Genomic DNA, 14,941 nt, shown 5'->3' on the forward strand with positions numbered 1-14,941 from the left:
CCTCTTCCCTAACCTGTGATGAGGGAATGGTTTGTGATCCTGACCAGAGGGTCCTCTTGACCACCCACTATCCTGGGAGGATAAGTTATCCCTGGATACTTCCTCTGTCTGTGTTGGGGTCTGAGGGATAGCTGCTGTAGTCCTAAATGACTGAATAGTAGCTAACATCTCATCTTGCATTGATTTAACCACTCTACTACCGCTCACGGTAATAGTACTGCGGCAGAGTGGCTCGTTCCCGTCCAGTCACGTAGTATTAACGTGACTGGACTCCTCCCCTTCTGGGCGGCGCTTGCGCGCCGCCGGAGGCTCGCTCCCGCTGTTTTCATTCACAGCGGGAGTCGGGCCAGGGGAGGAGCAGCGGCGATCGCCGCTGCTCTTACCCGATCGTCGGGGATCGAGTCTGGAGATCCGCCCGCTGTGTGTAAACACAGCGGGCGGATCTCCATAGTGACAGGGAGTGACAGATCGGACTGTTCAGCATAGCTGGACATCCGATCTGTCCATGAATCACATAGTCACCTCCCCCCCTACACGTCAGTAAGCACCAGGCATACATTAACCCCTCCCTCTCCAATAAAATTAACCCCTTCCCTGCCAGTGTCATTTTTACAGTAACAGTGCATATATATAGCACTGATTACTGCAGTAATGTCACTGGTACCCCCAAAAGTGTCAAAAATGTCAGTCAGGGGTCCGGTCTGTCCGCCGCAATGTCGCAGTCCCGCAAAAAAAAAAAAAAAAAAAAAAAAAAAAAAAAAAAAAAAAAAAATCGCAGATCGCCGCCATTACGCGTTAAAAAAAAAAAACACCAAAAATGACAGAAATCTTTCCCTTTGTTAGTAAACGCAATAACTTTTGCGCAAACCAATCAAAATACGCTTATTGCGATTTTTTTTACCAAACATATGTAGCATAAAACAAATTGGCCAAAAACTTTTAAAAAAATTGGTTTTTACATCTTTTTTGGGGGGAATTTCATATAAAAAAATGTGAAAAATATTGTTATTTTTTCAAAAGAAACGCTCTTTTTTTGTTTATAGCGCAAAAAGTAAAAATCGCACAGGTGATCAAATACCACCAAAAGAAAGCTCTGTTTGTGGGAGAAAAAGGACGTAAATTTCGTTTGGGTACGGCGTCGCACGACCGCGCAATTGTCAGTTGAAGTCGCACAGCGCCGAATCGCAAAAAGTGGCCTGGACGGAAGACAGCAAAATCCTCCGGTTGTAAAGTGGTTAAGGAAATCCTTCATTAGAATTGATGCTTCTTGCCCTGCCAATTTATTAACACATGTATGGCATAAAGGTTTTAAGTAAGACAGACAACTTATCCCCACAGTTCCCACACTTTCTAGTCAAGCTAGTGTTGGTGTTAGAAGGGGGTTTGGCAGGGGCCTCCTGTGCCGCTGGAAGACCTGTGCATAAACACAAGAAGAGAAAAACACATTTGTGTGTAACAGACATTTAGTCTACCACTGCGGCTGCTCAATTCAGGAAAGGACAAGGCATGCCTGTCTCCAATAGACAGCAGTCGGACCGCCACCGGCGTAGTCACTTACCCGGTCCTGTCACCACCTGCACCGCCGCTTTCTCCTCCACGGGAAGTGCGGTCATTCGAGTCTCTTTGGGGTATTTCAGCCCCTTCGTAGCCGGAGACTCTGCCATGAATACTTGTGGACCCGGCGTCTCCTCCAACTTGCACTTTCTTCCCGGGTATCGCTCGCTCCTCCTCTTCCGGTCTTCACAGCGAGGCTTGAGGCGCGCTCCTTGGCAGCAAATTAAAAATCCTTACCTTCCCGCAATAGAGGAGCAATGGAGGAGACTCTTCCTGCAGAGACAACAGGACTTCAGGTATGGAGGGACCCTCTAAGTTGACCGACTACCTGGCATGTTTGGCGACCTGTAAGTTCCTGTTTTTGAGGACACAGATAGGGAGGAACCTCTCATAGGCCGTCCGTACCTGCCTTCCAGGGTTACCCATCAGACACTCATTTGCCTTTAGGTCAGCGAAAAAAAAACACGTTCCGGTGTGAGGTTGGAAACACAACTGAACTGAAGCTCAAGGATGGGTGGGACCTTTTTAACAGCTGCAAATTAGTTGTGTTTCCTGTGGGGTGGAGCCACAATCTCTCATATGTAGGCTGTCCTGGAAGGGTGAAAGGAGAAAGCTCCATTTGTGGGGGGGGGGGGGGGGAAGGACATCAAATGTATTTGGGTACAGCGTCGCACGATCGCGCAAATTTCCGTTAAAGTAACGCAGTGCTGAATTGCAAAAAAATTGCCTGGTTATTAAGGGGGTAAAACCTTCCGGGGATGAAGTGGTTAAGGATGATACTTATCCATCATGCCATACCATCAGGGAGGTGTGCAATCGGCCCCAAATTTATTCTGAAGCAGGACATTGATGCAGCCAATGTCATTAAAGTAATGTGTAAACTCTTAGGCCCCTTTCCCACATACGGTCTGTTCAGTTACGTCAAAATGTATCAGTTTTTCATCCACTACCAATGCAAAAACGGATGGAAAAAAAAAAAAAAAAAAAAAAAGCAGACCATTTGTACGTTTACATCCGATCCGTTTTTTTGACGGATGAAAAATAGGGCATTCATCCATTCCAATAAATGGACATTGACGGAAGCAGATGAAAACGGATGATCATCCGTTGTCAGCGATTTTTACATAGAGATGCATTGATGTCCGTTTTTCATCTGTCATCGGATCCATTGGACCCAGGCAGAACTTTGAGAGGAGCAGCAAATTGACGCCCAAGATTTTTGTTCCAGCAGTTGTGCGTCATCAGTTTGCGGCACGTTATTAGCGGCATTTCCCCATCTCATACTGCCGCTCGTAGTGCAAACTGATGAGTATGAGGCAGTGTGTCTGAGGAATGTCCCTTGCATGATCGTGGTGAGCACAATGATGTCAGACATCAGCACACTCCATCTCACGCAGGGCCGGCTTGATATTCTAGGGTGGTGGCCACGGCAGACACAGGAGTGACAGGAGGACTGAGGACAGAGAGTGGGTGTTTAGTAGACCGGTCCAGTGGCGAGTTATGGAAGATAACAGTATATATAATTTTCAAAATTTCATAATATAAAAATAATGGATGTGGGGGCCTTTTGGTGGGCGTGATTTTTTTTAGCTGACATAACCCTGGTATTTTCTTACAGGGTGGGTGATAGTCTTTCACATAAAAGTGGCCCCAGTGGCAGATTCGCCGCAGGATCACTTTTATGGGTGGCTGGAGAGGTGCCCCCCTCCCAACGCTTCCCGGTCGTTTTCCCCACTTACCAGAGCGGTCAGTAGCGAGGAAAAATGCTCTGGTCCTAGGCAAGAAGTAGAGGGTAAGATGGCCCCCACTCGACTATGGCCTTGGAGGACTGGAGCGACGCCATAAGTCGCTTCCTCCCAAGTGTAGATATGGGATCTGAGGTCTTTTTGACCCCAGATCTCACATTAAAGAGGACCTGTCCTGCTTATTTCTATTACAAGGGATGTTTATATTCCTTGAAATAGGAATAAAACGGGATACATTTTTATTTTTTTTTTTTTTTTTTTTTATTAACCATAAGGGACAGTGTAAATGAAAAAAAAAAAAAAAAAAAAAAAATTTAAAGAGCCTTGTCCCTCAGAGCTTGCGCGCAGAAGAAAAACGCATACGCAGGTCGCACTCGCATATGTAAACGGTGTTCAAACCACACCTGTGAGGTATCACCGCGATCGTTAGAGCAATAATTCTAGCCCTAAACCTCCTCTAAACTTGTTACCCATAGAAATTTTTACGGGTCGCCTATGGAGATTTTAAGTACCAATGTTTGTTGCCATTCCACGAGCGTGTGCAATTTTGAAGCATGACATGTTGGGCATCTATTTATGTAACATAGAAAAAAAATGGGCTAACTTTACTGTGTTTTCCTATTTTTTTAATTAAAAAAAGTATTTTTGTTTGGAAGACCGCTGCACAAATTACGGTGTGACAAAGTATTACAACCATCTCCATTTTTTTCTCTATGGTCTCTGCTTAAAAAAAAAAATTATATTATGTAAGGCCTGGGCCTTAAGTGGTTTATAAACTGTAGTGCAACTCCAGGCCTGTGATGAGCTTTGTTAGCTAGCAGTGTTAAGCCTCGATCACGATCAGATCGGACGATCTTTCGTCCCGTTTTTGTTGCATGCTAGTCTAATGTCGAAAGTGAAGAGGTTACTTTCATACGAAAAATTCTCGTACGACAGAATTCTACTTTAGAAGTGATGTCATGTGTTGAATTGTTTTGTAGGTGTTCTTTCATTTCTGAGCATGCCTAGTCTTGCTTTTACTATTTTTTCGGACAAAAACTGTACCAATTAAACGAAAAATCGGACGTTGTGTTGAAGTACGATAAATTTTATAGCCTGCACATCCAGTTTGTCGTCCGAAAATTTGTAATCGGCTGTTGAAAGCACCATACTAACAATCTGAAAATCGGCAGATCATTCGTCAGACGAAATTTTACTTCCGATTTTCGTATCATGTGTACGGGCCTTTAGAGTGAAAGAAATGTGGGGCAGGTTTAACTATCTGCACAACAGCCATCCTGTGTGGGAAAGCCTACGATCCGCAGTAAAAAAGGATTGCGATTTCTAATAAATGTTTAAAAAAAAAAAAAAAAAAACACACAAACCCATGCAAAAAGCACATACACACCCTGACTAAAAATTATACTTTTTAAACTACTATTTCCCTTAAAAAATAAAAAAATATGGGGTTAAATAGAAAAACAGACACACACCCCTTTATTAACCACTTAAAGTGGAGTTCCACCCATTTTAGTAACTTTAGATGTATGTAATCCCCTTTAAAAACGACTTTTACCAATGGAAACTTTTTTTTTTTTTTTTGCTAGTAAATACCTTATTTTCTGCTTTATTCATCCTCTCCTCACTTCCGGGTCCGGTCGGCTATTACGTCATTCGGCGATTCTCAGGGTGTGCTGGAATGCATCTCAGGGCATGAAATCTCGCATTACACAGGAGATGAGCTGTACTGCGTGCTCTGTCCCGCCTCCGCCCCCCTGTGAGCTGTACTCGTATTGTATTGAGGCCCTGCTCCGCCCCGCCTCCTCTCAGTGAGCGAGGACTGAAAGCATTATATCCTCACTGAGATGAGGCGGGGCGGAGCAGGGCCTCAATACAATACATACAGTACAGCTCACTGAGAGGAGGCGGGGCAGAGCACGCAGTACAGCTCATCTCCTGTGTAATAATGCGAGATTTCATGCCCTGAGGTGCATCCCAGCACACCCTGCGAATCGCCAAATGATGTAATCGCCGACCGGACCCGGAAGTGAAGAGAGGATGAATAAAGCAGAATATAAGGCATTTACTAGCAAGAAAAAAAAAAAAAAAAAGTTTCCAAAACTTTTTGGATAAACGATGCAGCTAAAAAGAAGCTTGGCTGTTATCCCAAGCAGGAGGGGAAGGGAAAGGAGGTTCCCCCCATGGTTCACCCAGGCTCTCATCCCACCAGGAAGAGGCCCAAACAACCAGCCGGCACATCTACCGACTGATCGCAGACCCGAACGAAGCTGGAATTAAAAGACTTAAAAATTTAAAGCGTCATTAGGGACCTGGAAAACTTGTTGGCAGGGGAGGGGGGCAGAGAAGAGCGTTTCTCCACCACATGGATGCCCTGGGACATGTTCCGGTGTTCGGATGCCTTCAAGACCTGGATTGATGCCGCAGTGTTACCTGGAGCCGGTGGAACGTAGTGAGATGTGCGCAGCACCCCTCTCTGATCTTTCCTCTTTACCTGTACTTGTTGGTCCTTTCTCGCCTCTTTCTGCTTCTGCTGCCCCTCGCTCTCGTTTTTCTCTGTCCTTACAGATAGGTCATTGACCACGATTGTGGTCTTTCCTCTGTTCTCACCTATTACTCTTCTACATTACCCGACCTAGTGCCTTGTCATGGCTCTCTGACCTCAACACTTGATAGCCTCTCTAGTTTAGATAACTGCTGCACTGAGTTATACCACTGTTTTTTTCTTTTATTACATGTCTGCTACAGCCGCCAGGTACCCTCCTGGGATATGACAGGTCTGTTCATGTGCCGCTTCACTCTGCTTGGGTCCCTATGGGCCTGGAGGTTTTCTGGGAAGACACGCTATTGTTGATGACTACTGATGTATGCTGAGATTGCCGTATCTGTTTGTATTCTTTATTCTTGTTCTCTGCCCTGTACTACAAAAATGTGTACTTTTTCTAATATTGAACTAAAATTTAAAGCGTCGCCTATGGAGGTTGTACCATAGTTTGTCACCATTCCACGAGTGTGCAATTTTAAAGCATGACATGTAGGTATTTACAAACTTTACGGTTTTGATTTTTTTTTTTTTTTTTTAATTCAGAAAAGTATATTTTCCCAAAAAAATTGCGTTTGAAAGACCGCTGCGCAAATACTATGACAGATTATTGCAATGATCACCATTTTATTCTCTAGGGTCTCTGCTAAAATTATATATAAAAATGTTTGGGGAGTCCAAGTTTATTTTTTTTGCTAGAAAATGAAAAGGGATTTTGGACTTACGGTAAAATCCATTTCTCTGATGTTCATTGATACAGATCCTAATCCTCTTAACCATTGGGTTATGCTACCCCTACAAAGAGTAGAACACTAGGCAGAAAATTAATCTGGCTATGCCTATGAGCAGTCCCAGGGGGTATACTCTCTGCTATAGGTGCTCAGTTTTGTTACAAGCAGTGTCAGAAGAATTACAACTCCACAGAGGGGTTGGTGCTGTGTCAATGAACATCAGAGAAATGGATTTTACGGCAAGTCAAAAATCCAATTTTCCCTTTTGTTAATTGACAGGCAGCTGTGTTAAACATGAGGGGTGGGAACAGCAAAAAAATTCCCAAGGCTAAACAGTAGCCAACTGGAGCTCAACCAAAAAACAGAGCCCACCCAAAAACAAACAATACACCCTCAGAGGATCAGGTCCTCTAAACTGCAGCCTGCAAACACTTGTGGCTAAAAGAAGCGTCTGCAGATGCCAACACATCCACTTTATAGAACTTTAGTGAAAGTGTGCACCGACAACCAAGTAGCTGCCTTGCAAACCTGTGTCACTGATGACGGAAGGCCCAGGAGGCACAAATGCGTGAGTGGAGTGCACCTTGACAGGGAAAGAATCTGACCCCTAAAGTAATGGGCCTGAATAACCGTCTGATCTATCTGGAAATGGTCACAGAGGAAGCGAACCACCCTTTCCGAGGCTCATCCTTGAGCACAAATAGTGAGTACCCCAATTGCCAGGACCACATCCAAGGCATGCAAGGCAATTTCCTTCAGGTGTTTTGGCCTGGGACACAGGGAAGAAAAACACAATAACTTCATACAAAATAAAAATCAAGACAACCTTTGGGAGGAACGACAGGACAGGGGCAAAGAACCACCTAATCTCTGAATCACCATGGTGGACAGGATAACGCCACCAGTTCTGACACCCTGCACGCAGAGGCAAAAGCTACCAAAAAAGCCACTCTGAGACAGCACAAGCAAGGGAATCTCCCAAAGATTCTCAAAGGGAGGCTTCTGGAGGACCGAAAGCACTAAATTGAGGTCCCAAGGCAGCAACGGGGAATGCACTGGAGAAACCAAAATTTCAGACACCCTGAAGGAAGGTACGCGCCAGGGAGTGTGTGGCCAAGGGTCATTGGAAGAGAGGACCGCCAAAGCTGACATGTGGTCCTTATATGGTACTCAAAGGCCAACTCCCCTGTTGCAGGAAGGTCAAACTCCGAGCCACAGAGAGCGAGGATGAACCTCAAGAGACTCGCACCACGCAATGAACGTCTTCCATGTACAAGGTTAGATCTTCCTAGAAAGATTTCCTAGCTTTTACCAGCATTGGAATCACCGACTGATAAACCTTGATCCATCAACCCCTGGTGTTATACAGCCAAGCCATCAAACCCAGTGACTGTAAAAGCAGGATGGAAGATTGGTCTTTGGGACAGCAGATCCTCCCTGAGGAGGAAGCTTCCAAGGAACGTCAACGACCAGCTGCACCAGATCGGTGTACCAAGCCCGGTGAGGCTAGTCAGTAGCCACCAAGTTGACCAGAATCCATTCTGCCTCAATCCTGCATAGAAGTCTTGGCAGAAGCTTGAGAGGGAAGGCGTAAATCAGACTATATTGGCCCCACGGGGCCACCAGTGCATCTGTGGCATCTGCCAGAGAGTCCTGTGACCGAGCCACAAACCTCTGCACCTTTGTTGAGCCGAGACACCAACAGATCCACCCTGGGGATGCCCCCCCGGAGACACAACTAACGAAGCACCTCAGGTTGAAGGGACCACTCCCCTTGGTCCAACGCCTGCCAGGTTTCCACCCCAGGAATGTGTATGGTGGAGAGGGCTGTAACAAACTGTTCTGCTCACTTTAGAATGCCGGCTACCTCCGGGACACTTTATGCCCCCTTGGTGATTTGCATAAGCCACAGCTGTGGCATTGTCTGATTAAATGCGCACTGGACTGGAGACGATCCGTCCAATGGTCCAGGCACAGTCTGATCACTCAGAGTTCCAAGACATTGATCGGTAATCTGGACTTCGTGTCCAGAGCCTCTGACCAGAATTTTTCCAATGATGCCTCCCCAGCCGGACAGGCTGGCATTCATGGTGACCACTGTCCAACACAAGGGGAGGAAGGATTTTCCCAGCCAAAGCGCTGGAGAATGAAGCCACCACATCAGGGACTCCTTAGTTTCCCGGCTCAGCCGGATCTGATTGACCAGAGATTGCGGAGTCTTGTCCCATTTGGACAGAACCTCCCTTTGCAGGAACTTCATATGGAACTGTGCAAACGGAACTGCCTCAAAAAAGGTAGACACCATCAGGCCCAGCACCTACTGTACATGCAAGTCCAGAGGGATGACCATCTGCTGGACCGCAGGAGATGAATTGCAGCCTGCAATTTCTGAAGTTTGTCCAGAGGAAGGAGCACTCTGGGTCTGACTGTGGATTCAGCCTTAGCCAGATAGTCCAGCTTTATGGACGGACCCAGAGCAGGCTTCTGAAAATTCAGAATCCAGTCGCACTGCTGCAGAGTTCATATGGGGATTTCTAGGTTTTCCACCAAAGCAATAAGAGATGCCACTCACAGGAGGTCGTCGAATGAGGTCGTCCAAGTAGCCCAGTACCACAATTCCCCAATGGCGTAACAATGCTAGCACCGGGGCTAACACCTTTGTGAAAACCCGAGGAGCAGCGGCGAGACCAAAGGGTAACGTCACAAACCGATAATGCTCCTCTCCCACGGCAAAACAGAGGAAGTGCTGGTGACTGCACAAATTGGAATGTGAAGGCAAGCATCCTTGATGTCGATAGAGGCAAGAAAATCCCCCTGATGCAGGCATGCCACCACCGTGTAAATGGACTCCATCTTGAGCGGATTGGATGCACCTTGCCTTTCCTTCCTGGGAAATGTAAACAAGTTTGAGTAAAAACCCTGAAATTGTTCCTAAGTCAGAACCAGCACAATCACCCCTTGAAGCAACAGGTCTTGTACTGCCCCAAACAGACCCTGTAAACAGTCAGGGGACAGGCACAAGTTCAAAAGGAAAGAACCTTGCTGAGGGACAAGAGTGAAACTCGATCTTGTAGCCAGACCGAATGACTTTGGCCACCCACTTGTCTTGTACCAGGGAAGTCCACAAGTCCGGAAACCAATGAAGACGCCCCCAACCCCCGATACGGATGAGGGCGCACCTTCATGCTAAAGGAGCTTTGACCGCGAGTCTGGAGAAGCCCGCTCTCAGCTTGCCAGACCAGGTTAGTTTGGATCCTCCAGAGGAGGCCCTGAAAGGCTGCGAGCCATTGTCAGTCGACCCTACTAAGGGATGAAAAAAAAAAAAAAAAAAAAAAACTTCTTAGGAGCAGAGAAGTAGGGCCTATGTCTATGACAAGGTTCCTTGCCCCTTAGTAGCCTGGGGAAGAAAAAAAAAAAAACCCTCTTTCCCCAGTGAGACCTTTAATGTCATCCAGAGGGTAGCCCCAAAGCAGGAGATCGCCTTGAAAAGGGAGATCAGTTAAGGCCTTTAGAACTCTAGTCAACAGACCAGCATTTAAGCCAAAAGACAACCAAAGGATCACTGCCGAAACAGAGCCTAGCCACTAAGGGAACTGCAGCCAAGGAGCCATCACAGAAACTGCAGCCCCTGGACCAGCTGGTCTGCCAGCTCAGCAAAGGCAGGAGGAGCTGTTCTCCCTCCAGGTCATGGCAAGAGTGTACATATTGCAGGCCACAGCCTCGACCTTCCTGTCAGCCGGATCTCTAAAGGCTGGGTTCAACTGGAATCATGGTTGCCCTGTTCAATCTGGAAACTGCAGCAGGGTCCACCACCGGTGGAACAGTCCACTTCTTAATAAGGGACTCCTCATAGGGGTAACGCCTAGTAAATCGCCTAGGGACCACAAGGGGACACTTTGGTCGTGTCCACTCTTTAGTGACAATTCTGTCAAAATAGGCAGGGAAAGGAAACACCTTTGCCACTCTGGATGGCTTGTGAGTGCCAAAGGGAACCTGCGCCTCCGTCGCAGTTGCATCCTCCATCTTTGAGGTCTCACGCACAGTGCTTCCACCAGTGCCTTTTTGTGCGCGGTTGCAGATGTGAGGAATTGTCCTCACTGAGGATTCCGGGCGTGTGGTCGCAGACCCAGTAGGGTGACCCATGTCCGCCGAATCAGATTCAGGATCTGATGAGACAGATGAGGCAGGGGGCGCTTTTTCTAGCCCATCGCCCCACCCGAAAGCCACCTCCCCGGGAAACAAATGACTCCAGGACGGCCATCAGTGCATCGATGGATAGTTGGGACCCGGAGGGCCCTGCAGTCTCAGAGAGGGGAAAAGGTGAGGAGATGTGCTCCAAAGACTATGAGTCACCAGGGGGGCCCCACAAAAAGTGTAAAACACTGCAATGGGACAACCCCCACTGCGCTGGCAGCACTACCCGGTCGCTAGGCACAAAGTACCAAGCAACCCTCAGCAGAGGAGGGAGAAGACCCCACCAGACTCACCACCCAGCAGAAGCAGGCACCTGCAGCCACCAGGATAATCTGCACTCTACATGCGGCGATCAGGAAGTGAAAAGATCCAGGAGTCAGCACCAGGGGATGAGGAGCAGATTCTACCATTGCAATCGCTGGCCACAGGGTTCCACTGTCATGGCCGCCAACATTTTCAATGGCCTACACAAACATGGCCGCCGTGCATAGAAACACAGGCTGCAGCAAAATGCCAGCCCTGTGCGACACCGTGAGGCTCCAAGAGGGATCCCTTGGCCTCAAGGATAGGCCGAAGCAGGACGGGGGGCCCTGGCAGGACCACCCCCCCCCCCCCGCACAGCCGATCAGCGGCGCACCCTTCGGCCCTCATCGCCAGCCTAGCACCCTGCCCCCACCCCAGGAGGTGGACCAGACCACCCACACAGCCCCAGCATAAGTGGAGGGGGGGGGGAAGATGGGAAGAATGGGGACAGATAAAAATGGGTGCCTGACGGGAAGGAGGGGAACCCGGGGGCCCAACTGTCTGAAGGAGGGGCAAACATCCACCCCAAAACCCTCCAGGGGGAGACGGGGGTAGCTACTCGCCATACCAGGAACCAGGCGGGCACCGCTCCACAGAACCCCTCGCCATCTAAATGTGGGACTGTCGGCCAGGAGGAATGCTGCGACTCGGGCCGAGACCCAGTCATATGCAACCTCGAAGCATTTAACATGCAGGTCAGCCCCCATTCAGTGGAGCTGTGTCGCGGCCTCCCTAGCGCGGAGGCGAGGTCTGCTATCACTCACTGGCCAGACTGTGGAGAAGGAAATTTCTATCTAAAAAGGAAAAAATTTGCCAGGACCAGAGATCCCAGCAAGAAACTAGGTCCTTACTCCTGACCTGGCATAAATAAAAAAGTACCTATAGCAGAGAGGGAGTATACCCCCTGGGACTGCCCATAGGCGTAGCCAGATTCCTTTCTGACTAGTGTCCTTTTCCTATAGGGGGCAATTTAACCCAATGGTTATGAAGATCAGGAGCGGTGTCAGTCAACGAATGAACGCGAAATACAGGTTTTACCTTGTAGGCAACAAATTTTAGAAAAAGGCTTAAGCATGAAGGGGTTACACCTTGTCTGACTTGGTGTTAAATCCCCTGGATTTAGCACCAAGTTTACAAAAAAACTTTTCTGAGCTTACACAGTTTATTAAACAGGTACATTCCTATACTAACACAGAGACAACACAGTAAAGTGAAAGTGAAGAGAGGAGATTTGGTTCCTACCTTGGGCTCGGTTTACATATTGGCATCTTGGATCGCAGGCAGAATCACCACGATTCTGCCCATGATCCTGAACCATTGCAAATCGCGGGACACTCGTGCAATTCCCATGACTTGCAATAGTACCCCAAATGCAGCATGATTTCACCGCGATTGTTGCCCGACTACAATAACTTTTTTGGGTGACAGGCGTCCCGTGATTCTGTGTGCGCGATTTACTACGATTAGTCAGTCGACAATCGCAGCAAAATCGCACATTTGGGGTGCCATTGCAAGTCACGGGAATCGCACAGGTGTTCCACGATTTGCAACATTTCAAGATCGTGGGCATGATCGCCACGATTCTGCCCGCGATCCAAGACGCCAACATGTGAATGGAGCCTTAGTTAAAGAGGAAGTAAACCGGTTTAAAAAATGTGAAAAAAAAAAAAAAAAAACTGTAAAGACAAGAGGGATAATGAGCTAGTATGCATCGCATACTAGCCAATTATGAAGTACTTACCTAAAAACGAAGCCCCCTCAGTGCGGACAGGACAGCCAACATGTCCGGCCATCCTGCTTCCTGGATCTCGTCCTCCGGCCATCCGATTGGCCAGGGGCGCAAATACATCACTCCCACGCATGCGCGCAGGAGCCACAGTTCACAGCACTGGGATCTGAAGGAACAGTACGGGTGGCCGTTCCTTCAGAGCGCATGCGCCGATGACATCATCGGCCGCATGCAATGTAAATATCTCCTAAACGGTGCAAGTTTAGGAGATGTTTATAGCACCTATAGGTAAATGTAAACAAAGTGGGTTTACAATTTCTTTAACAGTTTATTAAACACCTCTTAGGAAATTACCACCCTGATTCTCTGTGATAAGGCTTAACACGGTTTACTAAATGTGCACGATGTTAGAGTCGTGAAAATATGGAACAGTTTGTGGCCCCCCCAAGAAAAAAAAAAAAAAAAAAAAAAAACACACACACACACACACACACACACAGACACTATAGGGCTAAACAACCCATTAAATCTTTACCTCAACAATGTGTTGCCCACATAGGCGTGCAGAGTATGCCTGGGCACACCCTAATCACCCCATGTGCATTAGCCAGGGGTGGCACCAGGTGGGTGGTTAGGGGGTGCCAGTGTGAATGCCCCCATTATATTAAATACTAGGTTTAACTTTAGGACCATGTTATACCTGCATTTGGGGGGGGACCTAACATACTCCTAATCAACTGCCTACCACAACCAGAGCGTCCTCTGTGACAGCAGGGGGGGGGGGGCGTTCACGTGTTTGAGCTTTGGGGTGCACGTCCTAATGCAATAGGCTGTGTGCACACTTATGGTTGCCCATCATCTCAATTGCAGCACATTTAAGATAATACAGCCAACAGTTAAATCACTCAGTAACAAAGGGTGAATTACCAATGTAGCCCTAGGCATCAATATAGCATAAATAAGAAAAAAGGTGCACCAGCCATAAATACATGAAGACTGCTGCAACTAAAAAAAGACCCGGAACACAAGGTCTAAAAACAAATAAATGTGCAGATATTAGTGTGCTGTCTGAAGGAAAAAAAAAAAAAAAAAAAAAAAAAAAAAAGTCAATATCACTTATCTAAATTGAGCAAACCACTTGCTGAAAGCAAATTCCCCTTCACCATTGCCTGACAAGCATTTTCTAGCTGGCATGTGGCCCAAATCATATCTCCAGGCAGAAAAAAGCAAAAGAAAAAAATGAAAAGATAAGAGGAAGAGGAATCTAATTAGGGAAAAGCCTTAATTTAAAGCCGGCATTACATATCTAATTACGAGAACAGCTGCTAATAAATAGTCTATTTTCGGTCTCTTGACAATTGATATGGGAAAAAAAACCCACATACAAAAGGATCAACTGCTAATATGGAGCCATGGGCTGTGTGACTTTTACAGGGTAAAAAAAAAAAAAAAAACCCCGTAAAAAATTAAATCTTTTTTTTTTTTTTTTTTTTTTATTAGCATGGAGCTAAAATAAACCCTTCAAGATGCATTTTTTTTCCTGAATTTCTTGCAACATTTTTTAGGATTTCTAAGCAGCACAACTACACATCAATTAGGATTCTTTGTGATACCACAACCCATCTGCAAGGTCTTCCTAGAGCAAACCTGTGCCTTGCAGCAGTGAATTCCAACCCATCTGCAAGGTCTTCCTAGAGCTTATACCTGTCCCCTGCAGCAGGGAATTCCTCTGCAGTGGGGGGTCCATTCATCTCTCTGCATTCTCACACTTACCTAAGTGACAGCCCAGCAGCAGTAGAAGCACCAGTGTCTTCACACCATACATCTTATTCTTCATGTCTGCCTCTCTCCTCTCTGACCTCTTCACTGCCTTTCTTTGTCTCCTTTATATAGAGGGTCCCTCCCAGCAGCAGATGATGTGAGAAATGAGAAGGGGTGGAGCAGTCTGGTTTAATTCATGAGGAAAGAGAAACTTAAATCAGCATCTTGGTTTCTGTTTCTCCCCTAGAGATAAGATCAGCACCACTGCTCTTTTGGCACCCAAGGCTAGTATGCTAAACTGCAACCCCTCTCTCTTTTTTTTTCGGCACTAGAAAAGAAGCTATGGGAAGTTTATAAACCATACTTGTCGTGCGACTTGTCATGT

At 46.9% G+C, this 14,941-nt stretch overlaps 1 protein-coding gene across 1 annotated transcript in view; it reads right to left on the reverse strand.

The window, feature by feature from the left end:
• LOC309559420 (uncharacterized protein) overlaps positions 1 to 14,725 on the reverse strand; it is a 33,049-nt gene extending 18,324 nt beyond the window's left edge. The window contains exon 1 of the mRNA XM_082262678.1: positions 14,569 to 14,725. Coding sequence (XP_082118804.1) covers positions 14,569 to 14,632 — 64 coding nt within the window. The 5' untranslated portion in view covers positions 14,633 to 14,725. The remainder of the gene's footprint in view (positions 1 to 14,568) is intronic.
• Between the last annotated feature and the right edge of the window lie 216 nt (positions 14,726 to 14,941).

Source organism: Pelophylax lessonae, assembly GCF_965119305.1.
Source record: "Pelophylax lessonae genome assembly, chromosome: 7".
Classification (NCBI taxonomy): domain Eukaryota; kingdom Metazoa; phylum Chordata; class Amphibia; order Anura; family Ranidae; genus Pelophylax; species Pelophylax lessonae.